The sequence below is a fragment of the Bos grunniens genome, chromosome 13 (genome assembly GCF_055505025.1).
Source record: "Bos grunniens cultivar Pamir isolate PY7600 chromosome 13, Bosgru_T2T1.0, whole genome shotgun sequence".
NCBI classification, from domain to species: Eukaryota; Metazoa; Chordata; class Mammalia; order Artiodactyla; family Bovidae; genus Bos; species Bos grunniens.
The window spans coordinates 18,784,742-18,799,732 of record NC_141177.1 but is presented as its reverse complement, the minus strand read 5'-3'; the positions used below and the strand labels follow the sequence as shown (position 1 = coordinate 18,799,732).

At 51.1% G+C, this 14,991-nt stretch overlaps 1 protein-coding gene across 3 annotated transcripts; it reads left to right on the top strand.

Moving 5' to 3' along the window:
- On the top strand, positions 1-13,903 carry ERGIC3 (ERGIC and golgi 3). 3 transcript variants are annotated; one of them, XM_086332178.1, is made up of 14 exons: positions 1-122; positions 260-330; positions 444-531; positions 742-861; positions 5,863-5,956; positions 6,818-6,983; positions 7,130-7,187; positions 10,805-10,819; positions 11,493-11,524; positions 12,276-12,372; positions 12,449-12,513; positions 13,204-13,340; positions 13,417-13,472; positions 13,669-13,903. In XM_086332178.1, exons 1-14 carry the CDS (start codon positions 35-37, stop codon positions 13,746-13,748), a joined length of 1,167 nt encoding a protein of 388 aa, XP_086188304.1. In that variant the 5' UTR covers positions 1-34; the 3' UTR covers positions 13,749-13,903. The 3 variants fall into 3 exon arrangements, with proteins under 3 accessions (XP_086188304.1, XP_086188305.1, XP_086188306.1); XM_086332179.1 differs by lacking the exon at positions 10,805-10,819; XM_086332180.1 differs by lacking the exons at positions 10,805-10,819; positions 11,493-11,524; positions 12,276-12,372; ... (2 more) ...; positions 13,417-13,472; positions 13,669-13,903 and adding an exon at positions 7,470-7,722.
- Positions 13,904-14,991: the final 1,088 nt, after the last annotated feature.

Genomic DNA, 14,991 nt, shown 5'->3' with positions numbered 1-14,991 from the left:
GGGCCCTCTGGCTTCCCCTTTCCGGCTGGTCCCCATGGAGGCGCTGGGGAAGCTGAAGCAGTTCGATGCCTATCCCAAGACTCTGGAGGACTTCCGGGTCAAGACCTGCGGGGGCGCCACGGGTAGGGCGTGGCGGGGTCGAGGTCGCGGGGAGTGGGGTGTCCTGGAGGTTGGCCGGGGCGCCTGGAACCTGTCCGGCCTGCCGGGGGCAGAGGGAGAGGGACAGAGGCCATTCTGACCCTCGCTCCCTGCCCTGCAGTGACCATTGTCAGTGGCCTTCTTATGCTACTATTGTTCCTGTCAGAGCTGCAGTATTACCTCACCACAGAGGTAAGGGGCGGGGCCTAGTAGGTGGGCGGGGCTTGGCATTATAGTGGTAGGAGCTTATGGAATGGGGCAAGAGAGGGTTGAGGTGAAATCTTACTAAGGTAGTCCTGCCCCAGGTGCATCCTGAACTCTACGTGGACAAGTCACGGGGGGATAAACTGAAGATCAACATCAATGTGCTCTTTCCGCACATGCCTTGTGCTTGTGAGTACCTCACCATGGGTGGGAATGGCAAGCCCCAGGGTTCTCAGATGGCTTCCAGGTTCACAGCTCCAGCCTTAGGTTCTGGACTGGACTCCAGGAGAGCCTCCTTCCCCTAGTCCACTGCCGCCCCGAAACAAGCTCAGCGTCCCCTTACTCTCCAAAACCCTTACCCTTAGGACACAGCCCTTTACCCTGACCTCCTGCTTCCAGATCTGAGCATCGATGCCATGGATGTGGCTGGGGAGCAGCAGCTGGATGTGGAGCACAACCTGTTCAAAAAACGGCTTGATAAGGATGGCTTTCCCGTGAGCTCAGAGGCAGAGCGTCATGGTAACTTGGGGGGAAGAGGCCAGATCTCAAATCCCAGAGCTGGACATGCCCAAGCCCTACCTTCTGGCAAGTGGGCTGTGACTGACTCAGTGATACGTGAAGCATCTAGGACCCAGAGGAGTCAAGTGGCTTTCCAAGGGTCCCCCAGCTGTTAAGAGTCAGGGTGGGCTGAAATGCTGGCTTTTTAGCCTCTGTGTATTGAGGAGAGTACTCTACGTGGCTGTCATTCTAAGGTCCCGAATCCCTGCCTATTGTGGTTTAGTAACAGAAGTCGGAGGATGAGTCCTAGGTGCCTTGGCGGAACTCCTGTAGGTGGACCCAGGCTTCTCTGGCTGTCTACTTCCCTGTCCCACAGACTGACTTCAGCCCATAATGCTCTTCCCTCTTGGAATGCAGGAAGGCTTAAGTTTAAGTCTTTGTCCTTGAATTAGATTGCCTGAGTTCAGATGTAGCTTTGTCTTTTGCAGTCCATGCCCTTGGCTCTTAAAATGGTGATAAACAGTTGTACCTACCACATGGAATTGCAGGATCAAATGAAGTAATACATGTATAATGCCTAGTTCAGAGTGTTGTTCACTTTTAGCTTCCTTTCTTTTCTCTGTGTCCTCCCAGTGCCTCCATTAACTCAGTTTCCCTCCATAACAAAACCTTCCTGAAAGCTCTGATTTTTTCACACCTTAGAGATTGCTTTGTTGGTCAGCTTTATCATTTGTTCATTCAAATGTTGAACACCAGTAAAACAAATAGAATTTGCTTTAGGATTGGATATGGAGTCAAGGTCGATTCCAAGGTTTTGGTCTGAGTGAGTGAATGATTTAATGACCAGAGAAGGAAGAGGACTTTTGTGTATGGGTGGGAGAGGTGGGGGAATATATATATCTCCACTACTGTGTAACAAGTAACCCCAAAAGTTAGTGATTTAATTTAACAAACATTTGTTTTTGTCAGTTTCTGTGGGTCAGGAATTTGGGAGCAGCTTGGTTGGGTTGTTCTGACCATTGCAGTTGGCAACATGGAGGTCACTGGAAACTGAATAGAATAGTTTTGATACTGTTGGGGATGAAAATCTAATTACAGAGCAGAAAAGGAAATGGAGACATCAAGTATAGATAACCCTTCTGGGAGTTTAGCTGTAAGAGAAAGCAGAAAAGTGGGGTGGGGACTGGAAGAGAGTGCATGTGGGTTGGTTGGTTTGGTGTTGAGATTTAGCCAGGTCCTGTTGCTTCTGTCTTTTTAGTGGAGATTGAAAGCAAGGTCATTAGCTGAGAGTGGAGAAAGGGGAAGGGATTTTGGAAGCCTAAGGAGAGAGGAAAAGATATAAATTAGTCATCTCAGAGAATGGAAGAGTGAAAGGCATTAGTGAAAGGAAGTAGGATTGCCAGGCAGTCTTAAGGGAGGCACAGGAAGAAGTAGGCACAGAGAGTTGAACTCAGCTGGAAGGTGGGTTTTGCTATTCTTATACAACGAGGGGAGAGAGGAACAAGTGACTTGTGCTTGTGTGCAAGAGAAGAATTACAGCAGAGGACTAGAGATTTTTTTTCCAGCTTTGTGGCTGTGTACTTGGAATGTAGCATCATGTAAGTTCATGATGATTTACATACATACATATTGTAAGATGATTACCGTAGTAGGGTAACGGCCATTACCTCACAGTTACCTTTTTTGTATATGAGGTGAGAACATTTAAGATCTACTCTTAGCAACTTTCAAGTTTACAACATCGTTAACTATAGTCCCCATGCTGTTAGATCCCCAGAACTTATTCATCTTATAAGTGAAAGTCTGTGCCCTTTGACCAACATTTCCCCATTTTCCCTACCCCTGAACCCCTGGCAGCCAACAATCTACTGTCTTTCTATGAATTTGTTATTTTTAGATTATATGTAAATGAGACCATAACAGTATTTGTCTTTCTCTGTCTCACTTATTTCACTTAATATAATATCCTCAGGTTCATCCATGTTGTTGAAAATGGTAGGATATTCTTCTTTTTAATGGCTGAATAATATTCCAATATATACACATACAGAGCTTCCCAAGTGGCCCAATGGTAAAGAATCCACCTGCCAATACAAGAGACACAAGAGACACAGGTTCGATCCTTCGGTCAGAAAGATCCCCTGGAGGAAGAAATGGCAACCACTCCATTGTCCTTGCCTGGAAAATTCTGTGAACAGAGGAGCTTGGTGGGCTACAGTCCATGGAGTCACAAAGAGTTGGACGTGACTGAATGACTAAGCACACACACCCACGTATACATATACATAATATATATTGGTTTGGGCAAAAACTTTGTTCAGGTTTCTCCATAAGATGTTCAGAATATATAATATTCCAATATATTCCTATATATATATTGGAACATTACATATATATACCATATATATGTATATAGCTCTGTATGTGTATAAATATGTGTGTATGTATATATATATGCATACACACACTTACAGAGAGGCGCACAAGTCACAGTTTCTTTATCCATTCATTTGTTGATTGACTCATGTTGTTTTCACGTCTTGATTATTGTGGATAGTACTACAGTAAACATGAGCTACAGATATCTCTTCAAGATGGTGATTTCTTTCTTTCTTTTTTGTATATATACCTAGAGATGGGGATTGCTGGGACATCTGGCAATTCTATTTTTAATTTTTTGAAGGACTTCCATATTGTTTTCCATAATCAGATCAGATCAGTCGCTCAGTCGTGTCCGACTCTTTGCAGCCCCATGAATCGCAGCACGCCAGGCCTCCCTGTCCATCACCAACTCCCGGAGTTCACTGAGACTCACGTCCATCGAGTCAGTGATGCCATCCAGCCATCTCATCCTCTGTCGTCCCCTTCTCCTCCTGCCCCCAATCCCTCCCAGCATCAGAGTCTTTTCCAGTGAGTCAACTCTTGGAGGTGGCCAAAGTACTGGAGTTTCAGCTTCAGCATCATTCCTTCCAAAGAAATCCCAGGGCTGATCTCCTTCAGAATGGACTGGTTGGATCTCCTTGCAGTCCAAGGGACTCTCAAGAGTCTTCTCCAACACCACAGTTCAAAAGCATCAATTCTTTGGCACTCAGCCTTCTTCACAGTCCAACTCTCACATCCATACGTGACCACTGGAAAAACCATAGCCTTGACTAGACGGACCTTTGTTGGCAAAGTAATGTCTCTGCTTTTGAATATGCTATCTAGGTTGGTCATAACTTTCCTTCCAAGGAGTAAGCGTCTTTTAATTTCATGGCTGCAGTCACCATCTGTAGTGATTTTGGAGCCCAGAAAAATAGTCTGACACTGTTTCCACTGTTTCCCCATCTATTTCCCATGAAGTGGTGGGACCGGATGCCATAATGGCTATACCAATTTACACTCCCACTAACAGTGCACAAGGGTTCCCTTTTCTCTGCTTTGTCGACAATGTTATTTTATTTTTTGTTTTTGTTTTTTCCAATAATAGCCATTCTAACAGATGTGAGGTGATACCTAGTGGTTTTGATTTGCATTTCCCCGATGATGAGTAACGTTGAGCACCTTTTCGTGTCCCTGTTGACCATCTGTATGTCTTCTTTTGAAAAATGTTTATTCAACTGCTTTGCCCATTTTTAATTGGACAAATTGGGTTTTCTGCTATTGAGTTATATCAGTTCCTCCAATGTTTTTGATATCCCTTATCAGAGATACTTTTTGTAAATATTTCCTTTGTTCCATAGGTTGCCCTTTCATTTTGTTAATAGTTTGTTTGCTGTGCAGAAGCTGTTTCTTTTGATGTAGTAGCACTTATTTCTTTTTGCTTTTGTTGCTTGTGCTTTTCGTGTTGTATCCAAAAAATCATTGCCAAGACCAGTATCAAGGAGTTCTTTCCCTATGTTTTCTTCCTAGGAGTTTTGCAGTATCAAGTTTTACATTTAAGTCTTTAATCCATTTTGAGTTAATTTTTGCAAGTGGTGTAAAATAGGGGTGTGATTTCCTTCTTTTGCATGTGAATATCTGTTTTTTCCAGCACCATTTAATAAGGAGGTAGTTCATTACCCATTTGAACCATAGAACTTAAATAAAGAGGGAAGTGAGAGTATGAAGGGGTGATATTGGTAACAAAGAATCGGTGGCTTCTGGGTACCAGAGAGAGCGAGCTGGAAAAAAAGATAAGATTTAAGATTGGGATTATGACATTGAATTCTGGAAGGTTTGTGACCACTGGTAGTAACTGAGTATGGAAATGGCTGGTTGAGGATGGTTGACAAAAATAAAAAGATTACTGGAGGACTAGAAGTCAGGGTTCTGAATATTGAAACCGCCAGTTACAGTGAGGTAGTTAAAGGCGGGGAGCCAGGTGCAGAGAGAGCAGTCTGAGAGGCACCAGGGCAAGGGGTTAGGGCTTACACTTGGGGTTCAGCACTGAACTCTGCCGCTTACAGTGTTGCACTGGCGAAATCACTTTTCACTCTGAGCCTCAGCACCTTCTCAGTACTGTGGGGATAGTAACCTCCACCTTCACAGAGTCGTGTGGGGTTGAAAAGAGACTGTGTAAAGTACAGTGACCTGTATTCAGCTAATCTTTGGTATTCACTTTTATTGTTTTATTGCTATTACCTTTTATTAAAAGAAATGCAACATGTGTGGAAATGCTTAGTGTCTGACACATACATAGTATGCATTATGTAAATATTAGGTATTACAATGTTTATTATTCCTAAGCCACAGGCCAGAGGGCCCATGCAAGGGTTGTGCTGTGCCTAGTCACTTAGCCATGTCTGACTCTTTGTCATCCCACGGACTATAGCCCTCTAGGCTCCTCTGTCCATGTGGATTCTCTAGGCAATAATACTGAAGTGGGTTGCCATGCCCTCCTCCAGGGGATCTTCCTAACCCAGGCATCAAACCCAGGTCTCCCTCATTGCAGGCAGATTCTTTACTGTCTAAGCCACCAGGGAAGTCCATGCGAGGGTTAGGGGTAGTGATTTCACTGCGCCTGCCCCTGGCTCATGGCCCTGCCTCTTGCCTTCCCCTTAGAGCTCGGGAAAGTCGAGGTGAAGGTGTTTGACCCTGATTCCCTGGACCCTGATCGCTGTGAGAGCTGCTATGGTGCTGAGATGGAAGACATCAAGTGAGCCAGGGTCAGGGGGTCAAGCTGGGGGGTGGGGAGCAGGGCTCCCATCAGGTGCTTTTTGTCAGTCATCCCCAGCCTCTGTTGGATGCCGTGTGTGTGTGTGTGTGTGTGTGTGTGTGTGTGTGTGTGTGTGTGGTGGTCTTGGCCAAGAATTTAGATGGCATGGGCTATGTGCCCTGATCACTGATCCCAGGTCAGGTGTCAGGCTCAAGAGCTGGGGACGAGGTCAAAGTGATCCTTGTTCTGGCTCAGTGGTAGTCTCTGGAGTCCAGCTGCCTGGGTTCCACCTATGTGTCCTTGGGCCAAACTACATAATCCTTGTGAAGGGGGTGAAAAGGACGCCTTTCTCAGAAGACTTACCTAGGGAATAAATGTATTTTCTATGTACGGCACTGAGATTGGAAGGCTCAGCCCGGGCTCTTAAGCCTTCCTTATGTGGCAGCTGCTGTTTTGTTTCTCAGGCCCTGACCCCTGAGAGACCCCTGGTTCAGCAGGTCTAGGGTAGAGCCTGGGAGTATGCATTTACAATCTTTTTTTTAATTGAGGTAAAATATACGTGACATGAAATGTACCATTTTGACTGTTTTCATATGTGCCATCTGGTAGTGTTAACTACATGCATAGCCCTGTGTGGCCATCACCATGATCCGGTTTAAACTTCTCATCACCCCAAACAGAATGGGAGTATGTATGTTTCAACAGCCCTGCTGCCGCTGAGGAAACATACCTGGAGGACGCTGGATGATCAAAGATGAGGCTGGGGGAGGCTTTGTTAGTGGGCGGCACTGCCTTGTTTCCCAAGGTGCCAGCACTTTTCGGGTGCCTCTCTGACGCTCCCCCCGCACCTCCCCTCTTCAGGTGCTGTAACTCCTGTGAGGACGTGCGGGAGGCATATCGCCGTCGAGGCTGGGCCTTCAAGAACCCGGACACCATTGAGCAGTGCCGGCGGGAGGGCTTCAGCCAGAAAATGCAGGAGCAGAAGAACGAAGGCTGCCAGGTGTACGGCTTCCTGGAGGTCAACAAGGTACAGGAGGACCCGAGGCGGGACAGGCCAGCTGGGCTGTGGGTGGGCCCCAGTCCACTGTGACTCGAGGGCACACTTGCCCTCAGGGGACAAAGGACAAAGGGAAAGGAGGAAACGCTGGAGGATGAGCGGGCATCTCCCCCCAGGTGGCCGGAAACTTCCACTTTGCCCCCGGGAAGAGCTTCCAGCAGTCCCACGTGCACGGTAAGCGCCCCAGAGCAGCCGGCACACCTGGCGAGTTGGAGGGTCCCTTCCCCTGCCTGATGCACTTCTGTCTTGGCCCAGAGCAGAGCCTCGTCTCAGGGCAGTGGTTTGGTAAACGGTTAAGGGCACATGCCAAGGAGCCAGACTGTCTGGCTTCAGAGTTCAGTCTTAGACCTTCCAGGTTATCTGCAACTTTGGGAAAGTTCCTTTACTTTCTTAGCTTCAGTTTCCTCCTTTCTAAAGTGGCGATGATAGTACTTATCTCCTACGCTGTTTGGGCAGGTTTAAGATGACAGCAGGGAACCTGGCATGTGGTAGGTACTTGTTCCAGTGGCAGCCCCAGCGTCAAGTAACCCGCGTGTGAGACTTTGACGGAAGCAGAGCCGGTTTGGAACCCAGGTTCTGCCGCTCTTAGGCTGTGTTAAATTGGGACATATTGAGCCCTACTCGGTTTCTTCTTCTGTAAAATGGGCCTGAAATAGTACTTGCCTTACAGTGTTGTTCACAAGGATGAATAAATGGAGATTTATTCTCATTCCTTTTTTCATTCATTCATTCACTAGATGCTTAGTAATCACCTATCGTGATTGTCTTGTCATGTGCTAGTCCAGGTGCTAAGGATACAGCAGCAATCCAAACAAAATCCCTGCCCTCAGAACATTCTAGTAAAGAAAGAGACAGTCAACAAGTACATATAAAGATATGGTATATCAAGAATGTATTTAAGCAACTCAAACCCAATAAAGCCAGGATAAGAATGAGTGACGTGAGAGGCTTGGGTGAGATGGTATGTGTGTGCTGTTCCATGGAGGGTGTCAGGGAAGACTGATGGGTAACATCTGAGTGAAGATCTGAAGTGAGTACAGGGCCTGGCCATGTGAATGACTGTGGGGAAGTGTTTCAAATAGAATGAGTGAGTGAAGTCACTCAGTCGTGTTTGACTCTTTGTGACCCCATGGACTGTAGCCCATCAGGCTCCTCCATCCATGGAATTTTCTAGGCAAGAGTACTGGAGTGGGTTGCCATTTCCTTCTCAAATAGAATAGCGAATGCAAAGCCCTAGAATAGCGAATGCAGGAATGCGCTTGGTGAACTCAGGGTGCAGGGAGGAAGTTAGGGTGACTGGAGCACGGTGAGCTGAGCTGCATGGTTAGGAAATAAGGTGAGGGAGGTAACAGGGCCCTGTCGTGTAGGGCCCGGGAGGGCATTGCAGGGACTTGGGCTTTTACTTTGCGTGAGATGGGAGGGTGTTGTAGGGCTCTGAGGAAGTTTCATGTGATCTGACTTAACTTTGACTTAACTCTGACAGGCAGCATTTTGCTTCGTTAAGGAGACTGGTGGGTTGTGGGTGAGGGGGCAGAGTGGGCAAGAGAGGCCAGTTAGGAGGCTGTCGCAGTGATCAGTCAAGGCACCCGATTTTGGGGGCTGGGCTGGAGTGGGGGTGGAGGTGGTGAGAAGTGACCGTGGATATTTCAAAGGTAGAGCTGAGAGGGGTTGCCAACAGATGAGAAGGTGAGGAAAAGAGGAGTAAAGATGACTCTGTAGGATGAAGTTACTATTTAGTGAGAAGGGGAGGCTCAGAGGAACAGGTTTAGACGGTTGGAGTGAGAACATGAAGCCGCCTTTGATATGTTCAGACCAATGGGATATCACCCCAGATGTCAAGTAAGCAATTGGCCACTCCAAGTCTGGAGTTCAGGAGAGAGGTCTGGCCTAGGGATACACATGTTGGAGTCATCTATGTGTTTAAAACCATGAGACTGGATGAGTCACCTTTCAGATGGAGGTGAGGGTAGATGTAGAGGAGGAGAGTTCAGGGGTCTAAGCGCCGGGCCCCCGAAATTAGAGGACAGAAGGAAGCAGCAGCGGAGACACTGGGGAGGTGAGAGTGTGACCCGGAGGGTGATATCCTGAAAGCTAAGGGGCGGATGTGTCTCCAGAACTCTGTCGGGTGCTTCTGGATGTCAGGTAGAATGACCGTGGCGTGTCTAATGCGGCAGTGGTCATTGTGACCCGAACAGAGTAGTTTGGGCCGGGAAGCACCCACTGCGTGGTTCAGGAGGGCGTGTGAGAGGAGCTGCAGGCGGTGAACAGAGGCAGCCCTTGTGGGGCTTGCTCTCAAGGGGAAGGGGAGAGGGGCCCGTCGCTGGAGAGAATGGAAGTCAGGCGGGAGTTTTGTAAGACGTGTGGTGTAGCCATGTGTCAACATGCTGTCGGAAATTGCCTAGTGGAGAGAACAGAAGTGATGCCCTGTAGCCGAGAGGGACATTTGCTGGAGTGAAGTCTTTGAGAAGGAAAAGGAAGACAATGTAATGCCTTAGAGGTGTAGAAAGTCCCAATTTGGCAACAGGAGGGAAGGCGGACCTGCATAGGTACAGGTCGGTTGGCAGCAGAGTGACATGGAAATCATCAGGAGTTGTGACAGGGCCATTGTCTAAGACAGTGTGACAGCGAGTGGCCAAAACTCTCGGGCGCCAGTGTGAGAGGACTGACTGGTGGTTCTGTGTGGGTTTCCAGGCGATTCAAACAAATGGGGATGGAAGGTGGTGCAGTGCCATGAGCTGTAGACCTGAGATTTTTAGGGAAAATCAAGGGAAATGAAGTGATCTAGAAATGGCATTGAGGAGCAAGGAGGACCTCTGTTAGGCCAGGAAGGAGGACAGGTGTGGGAGAGAAGGAGTCACTGCTTGGGGGCTGCAAGGGCAAGCTGGGCTGTGGCCAAAGTGTGAGCAGGAGGGAGGTGTGGAGGTTGGAGATGTTGGGGTTTTGCTGATGAGTAACAGGGCGTGTGGAAGGACCTAGAAGGGATGGGAGTCAGGATTGTACTCGAGGACATACAGAGCCACATGGTGGTAAGAGTCCAGGGAAGAGATGACCCGGCAGTCCTGAGCTGCCTGGTAACAAAGGACAGAAGTAACGGGCTTGGTGAAGATGGCCTCGCTGGTCTTCACAGCGGTCTGCAGGGGTGCGCCTGAACGTTGGGGCAGGCAGGTGCATCTGGAGGGGCCAGGGAAGGTGGTCTCACTGGGGTTGTAGGAAGACGATTAATGTGGCTCTGTGGGCATAGGGCCTGTGGGCACTCAGTGAGAGGTGACCCATCTCTGCCTCTCCGTCTGGCTGTTGTCAGAGCAGGGAGCCCAGGGCAAAGGGTCCGCCATACCCTCGAGGGATATTCGAAACACAGAGCTACAGATGCCCAAGGCCAGAGGCTGAACTGAAGGCCTGGAAGCTAGTTTCTGACATCATGTTGATTTAGGGGAGGAGAGGGGAAGATTGTAAAGTTTATCTTAGATCCTACCTGGTCTTCAGAGGGCACCAAGGCTCAGAGAGAATACGTGACCTGCCCAAGGTCACACAGCTAGGGAAGTGACCCTCTGGGCTCTAGGTCTTTTGTTCTTCCTAGGCGACCACAGTTCTGCCCAAGCCCCCTTGCACTCTTCTCTGGCCAGGGGAGGGGACTGGGAGGAGGCCTGTTAGCTGAGTCCAGACCCCGCTACTGAGGCAGGAACATCTGGTCCTCCCTTCTACCACATGTCCAGCTCTGTGGTTCTCACTGTGAAGCTTTGAATCTTTTTTCTCTTCCTCCCTTCTCTCTCCTTCTCTCCCCCATGCTGCAGTACACGCTGTGGAGAGTAAGTGGCCCTACCCCCAGGGAAGCCAAGCCCCCATTTCTGGGGCAGCCTGTCCTCCCAAGAAGAGGGGTGGGTGTGGGTGGGCCTGGGTGGGGGGCCTTCTCTGGCCTGACGGCTGGGTGACTATAACTAGCAGTAAGTGTATCCATTAGCTGGGGTTCCTTGTAGTGGGAGGGATCAGGGTTCAAGGGCAGGAGGAATTTGTTCTGGAACAGGAGGTGTAGGGTGCCTGCTGGGCTCCCTTTGGTGGCTTGAGGGTGGGAGCAGAGGAGGCCTGGAAAGAAATTAGACCACATTCTTAAGTCCCACCTCGCTTTGGGGTTCAGTGACTGGCCCATCGGCTCTAGTCCTGAAAGACCTGAGTCAATGGGCTTTATCTCCTGAGATGCAGGGCCTCGGGCCTTGGTGGGAGCAGAGGTCTGGAGTGGTGCCCATGAAGGGCTCCCTGCACATGCGAGGGAAGAAGTGGGCCCTGTAGAGGGCATGAACTCTCACCTCTCATGCAGGCCCACAGCAGGCCCTCTGGCTGCCCTCAAGCAGGGCCGGGTTGGTGAGTGATTGAGGGGTGGAAGACGAGCCAGGCAGGTCATGGTCCAGCAGGAGGAGTGGGGAGGCCCGAGCAAGGGTCTGGAGAGCCTGCTCCCCTGCTGACACCTTCTCCCTTCTCTCCTAGTCCACGACCTGCAGAGCTTCGGCCTCGACAACGTACGTACCAGGTGGAAACCATGGAGGGTGGATGGAGGTGGAGGCCTAGTCGCTGCCTTCATTCTCTGTAGAGACATCCTGGGATGGGGGAGCAGATACAGAACAATGAACCACGGTCTGACGGGTGCAGTGTGAGGATCACTGCTGTGACTTTTGAACTGAGACCTGCATAGGCTGGAGATGGGGGATGAGCTTGGACAAGAGCATCCGGGCAGAGGGAGCCTGGAGTGAGGTCAGGGGGCACTTCTGAGGAAAAACAGGGCTGTGTGGTTGGTTGAGGATGAGCCTGGAGGGCTGACAGGCCATGTGCTATTCAGGGGAGTCTGTGTCTTTCCTGAGCAGTGGGAGGCTGTTGGCCTACTTCAAGCAGGGTCATAATGGAATCAGATTTGCATAGTTTTTAAAAGATCCCTCTAGTGGCTGTTTGACTCAACAGGAGCAGAACAGGGGAGGGAGCTGGGAGATCCGGGGCCCCTTCAGCCTAGGCGACCAAGAGTGTGTGCTGTGATTGTCTCACGTGTGGGTGCAGCCACAACCTCAAACTCTGCAGCCCCATGAGCCCCCAGACCCTGAGGAAGGAGTTCCTAGGTGGGGGTTGGGAGTGTCTGTCTCAGGCAGGTTCTCCAAGGGAAGACCCATCTCCGCACACCCACTCCCCAGACCCAGGGGCCCCTGTGTGAAAAGCCTTTGAGAGGGTGGGGCCTGTTGGGGCCTCAGGTGCTCGGAGGCCCAGGGCTGGTGTTGCTTGCAGATCAACATGACCCACTACATCCGGCACCTGTCATTTGGGGAGGACTACCCGGGCATTGTGAACCCCCTGGACCACACCAATGTCACGGCACCCCAAGGTACCAGCCCGGGAGGTAGCCCCCAGCGGCCCAAGCCCTGCTCGCACCCACGCCCAGTGCCCTCTTCTCCCCACAGCCTCCATGATGTTTCAGTATTTTGTGAAGGTGGTGCCCACAGTGTACATGAAGGTAGATGGAGAGGTGAGTCCGAGGGGGCCCAGACTTCAGGGCACCCTCTGGTGCCAAGCCCGTGAATTCCTTCAACCTGGGAAGTGACGGCCTGCTCTTACCCCATATGATGGGTGACAGGCTGAGGCTCGGAGGGGGCTGGGTGATTTGCCCCATAGCTAGAGCTCAGGCCCCAGGCTGTCAGATTTCAGAGCACTTTTTCTACTTGCCGTCCACTCCTCCCGTGTACACTGTCCGCCTCTCTGTCCCCCACAGTCTGCCCTGGGCCAGGGGCTAGCCAGGCTGACCCTTCCATGCCCCTCCCTCCTGTCTCTCCTGTGGCCTGTGGAGCAGCATCTCTGCAGACGGGTAGAATGTGTGAGGACTGAGTGGAGAGGATGCCAGGCCTAGCATTGCCCGGGGTTCACGGTGCAGCCTTGAAGAGTTGCTATTCTCCCCAGCTAAGAGGGTCCACCATGCGGAGCTGGGATTGGTAACCCATAAAGAGCTGGTGACTGGAGGGAAAGCGGGGATGGTCAGGCTGCACGAGGGCGTTGAGGTGGTCCCCGGGCCTTGCGGTGTTTGATTCCAGCACGGGGCCTCGCTTTCTCCTCCACACAGTCAAGGCACTGCCAAACCAGGGCCCAGAGCAGCGGGTAGGACTGCGGGGTTGGGAGCCAGGTCACAGACCTGGCCCTGGTCCAGTCTCCCCTCCTGTGCCAGGTGCTGAGGACAAATCAGTTCTCTGTGACTAGACATGAGAAGGTCGCCAACGGGCTGATGGGCGATCAGGGGCTTCCCGGCGTCTTCGTGCTGTACGAGCTCTCGCCCATGATGGTGAAGTTGACAGAGAAGCACAGGTGAGGGCCGGGGAAGGGAGGGGCCTGGGCCTGCAGGGAGCAGGGTGCCTGCTGACCTCCCCTGCCCTTCTGCCAGGTCCTTCACACACTTCCTGACCGGCGTGTGCGCCATCATCGGGGGCATGTTCACAGGTCAGAAGCTGTGGGGTGTCTGTCTGGGGTTGAGGGCGTGGTGGGGAGTGGAAAGCTTGACACCCCCTCCGCCCAATCGGGTTTTGGTGGAGGGAGGAGGGGCACTTGAAGGGCCCCTGGCCAGTCAGGTGACAAGGCCCGGAGGTCAAACCAAGGGCCCACCTGGGCCAGTGCCAGCCTTTGTCTCTCTCCCCAGTGGCCGGACTCATTGACTCTCTCATCTACCACTCAGCTCGAGCCATCCAGAAGAAAATTGATCTAGGGAAGACAACATAGTTGTCTGTCTCCCCACTCCTCCCCTCTTTTTCCTGTTTCTCTTTGACTTTGGGGTCATTTTCCCAGCCTCTTCTTACCCTACTCCCCCACCCCACCCCCATTCAAAGAGGCAGTTGCAGCTCCCGGTTGTTGGTAAATCTATTGATTGTGATATACTCGCTGGTCTCAGTGTGGTTCTTGGGTCTCGCTGGAGTGTGGGAACAACCCCTCATTGCAGCCACTTACTGAAGGCAGTCAGGACTAGCAGATCAGAGCAGGTGGCTCTGGGAGCCCCATGTGGACATCCCCAGCTTATTATTATTCAAACCAGACTGATGTCCACTCCACAGCCCTGTCGTCAGTCCTCCCACTGTGGTCTTCGGGCTTTTTGGGTTCAGCCCCAGGGCTAAGATGGAACTTTCCAGGATGAGCTTCAAGTCACCGGAGCTCCCAAGCTTGTGAGTTTCCGACCCTATTGGTTACGGGTCCTGTGTGCAGGCTGGGACTTGCCCCCCTAGTGGTGGCTAAAGCTGGGGCCCCTCCCTGCCACCCTGGGCACAGTCACCTGATCCTCTCCTGCTTAATGACCCTGCTCCGTGCCAAGCCCCTCCTGGCTCCTGGTGTCCAAGGGGGGTCCAGCCAGGTCCTTTGCAATTCCCTGGGTGGACACAGAACTGAAAAACAGGGAGGGAAGGTAGTGGTGCTGCCAGGGCCAGCATTAGACCTTGGCTCTGGGCCTCGTCAGGGCTTTTCATCAGAGCCCTTCAGACGTGTGGGGAACCAGTCGTAAGACCTCACTACTGCACAGCCTAGGGAACCAGGGATTTTAAAAGCTGGGGAGTTTCAGTGTAAGACAGTAGAGGGGGGAGAAACAAAGTAGAGCAATGGCCAGAATACTTCTTGAAGCAGACGGACATGAGACCCAGCTCTGACTTGGCCACTTGTGAGCTGTGACCTTGGACGTGTTATTGATGGGCACTTGTCTATAAATTGTGGATGATGTTGTCAACTTCAGTGAGTCCTGTTTTTTTGGTCACCCAGGAACCATTTCCCCTATTAACAGTATCCTGGGTTTCCTCTGGGCACCTCCCTGCCCACCCCGTCAGCTTGTGTGATTTTTGAGGAGGGTTGATTTCCCACCCTAAGCTCCAGGGGAGGGCCTCAGTCAGCATGCCCCATCCCTGCTGGCCCCAGTGACCCAGAACAAGCCAGGCTCCACCAGGACTAGGAAATCTTTCCTCCTGGACGTGAAGATGGGGAGAGT

What these genes read in the sequence shown, in the direction of transcription:
- ERGIC3 (XM_086332178.1), top strand. Translation starts at nt 35, where the DNA reads ATGGAGGCGCTGGGGAAGCTGAAGCAGTTCGATGCCTATCCCAAGACT. An exon ending in AGAGCTTCGGCCTCGACAAC is followed by an intron (nt 11,525 to 12,275) that starts GTACGTACCAGG and finishes TGTTGCTTGCAG; the next exon opens with ATCAACATGACCCACTACAT. An exon ending in ACATGAAGGTAGATGGAGAG is followed by an intron (nt 12,514 to 13,203) that starts GTGAGTCCGAGG and finishes CTCCTGTGCCAG; the next exon opens with GTGCTGAGGACAAATCAGTT.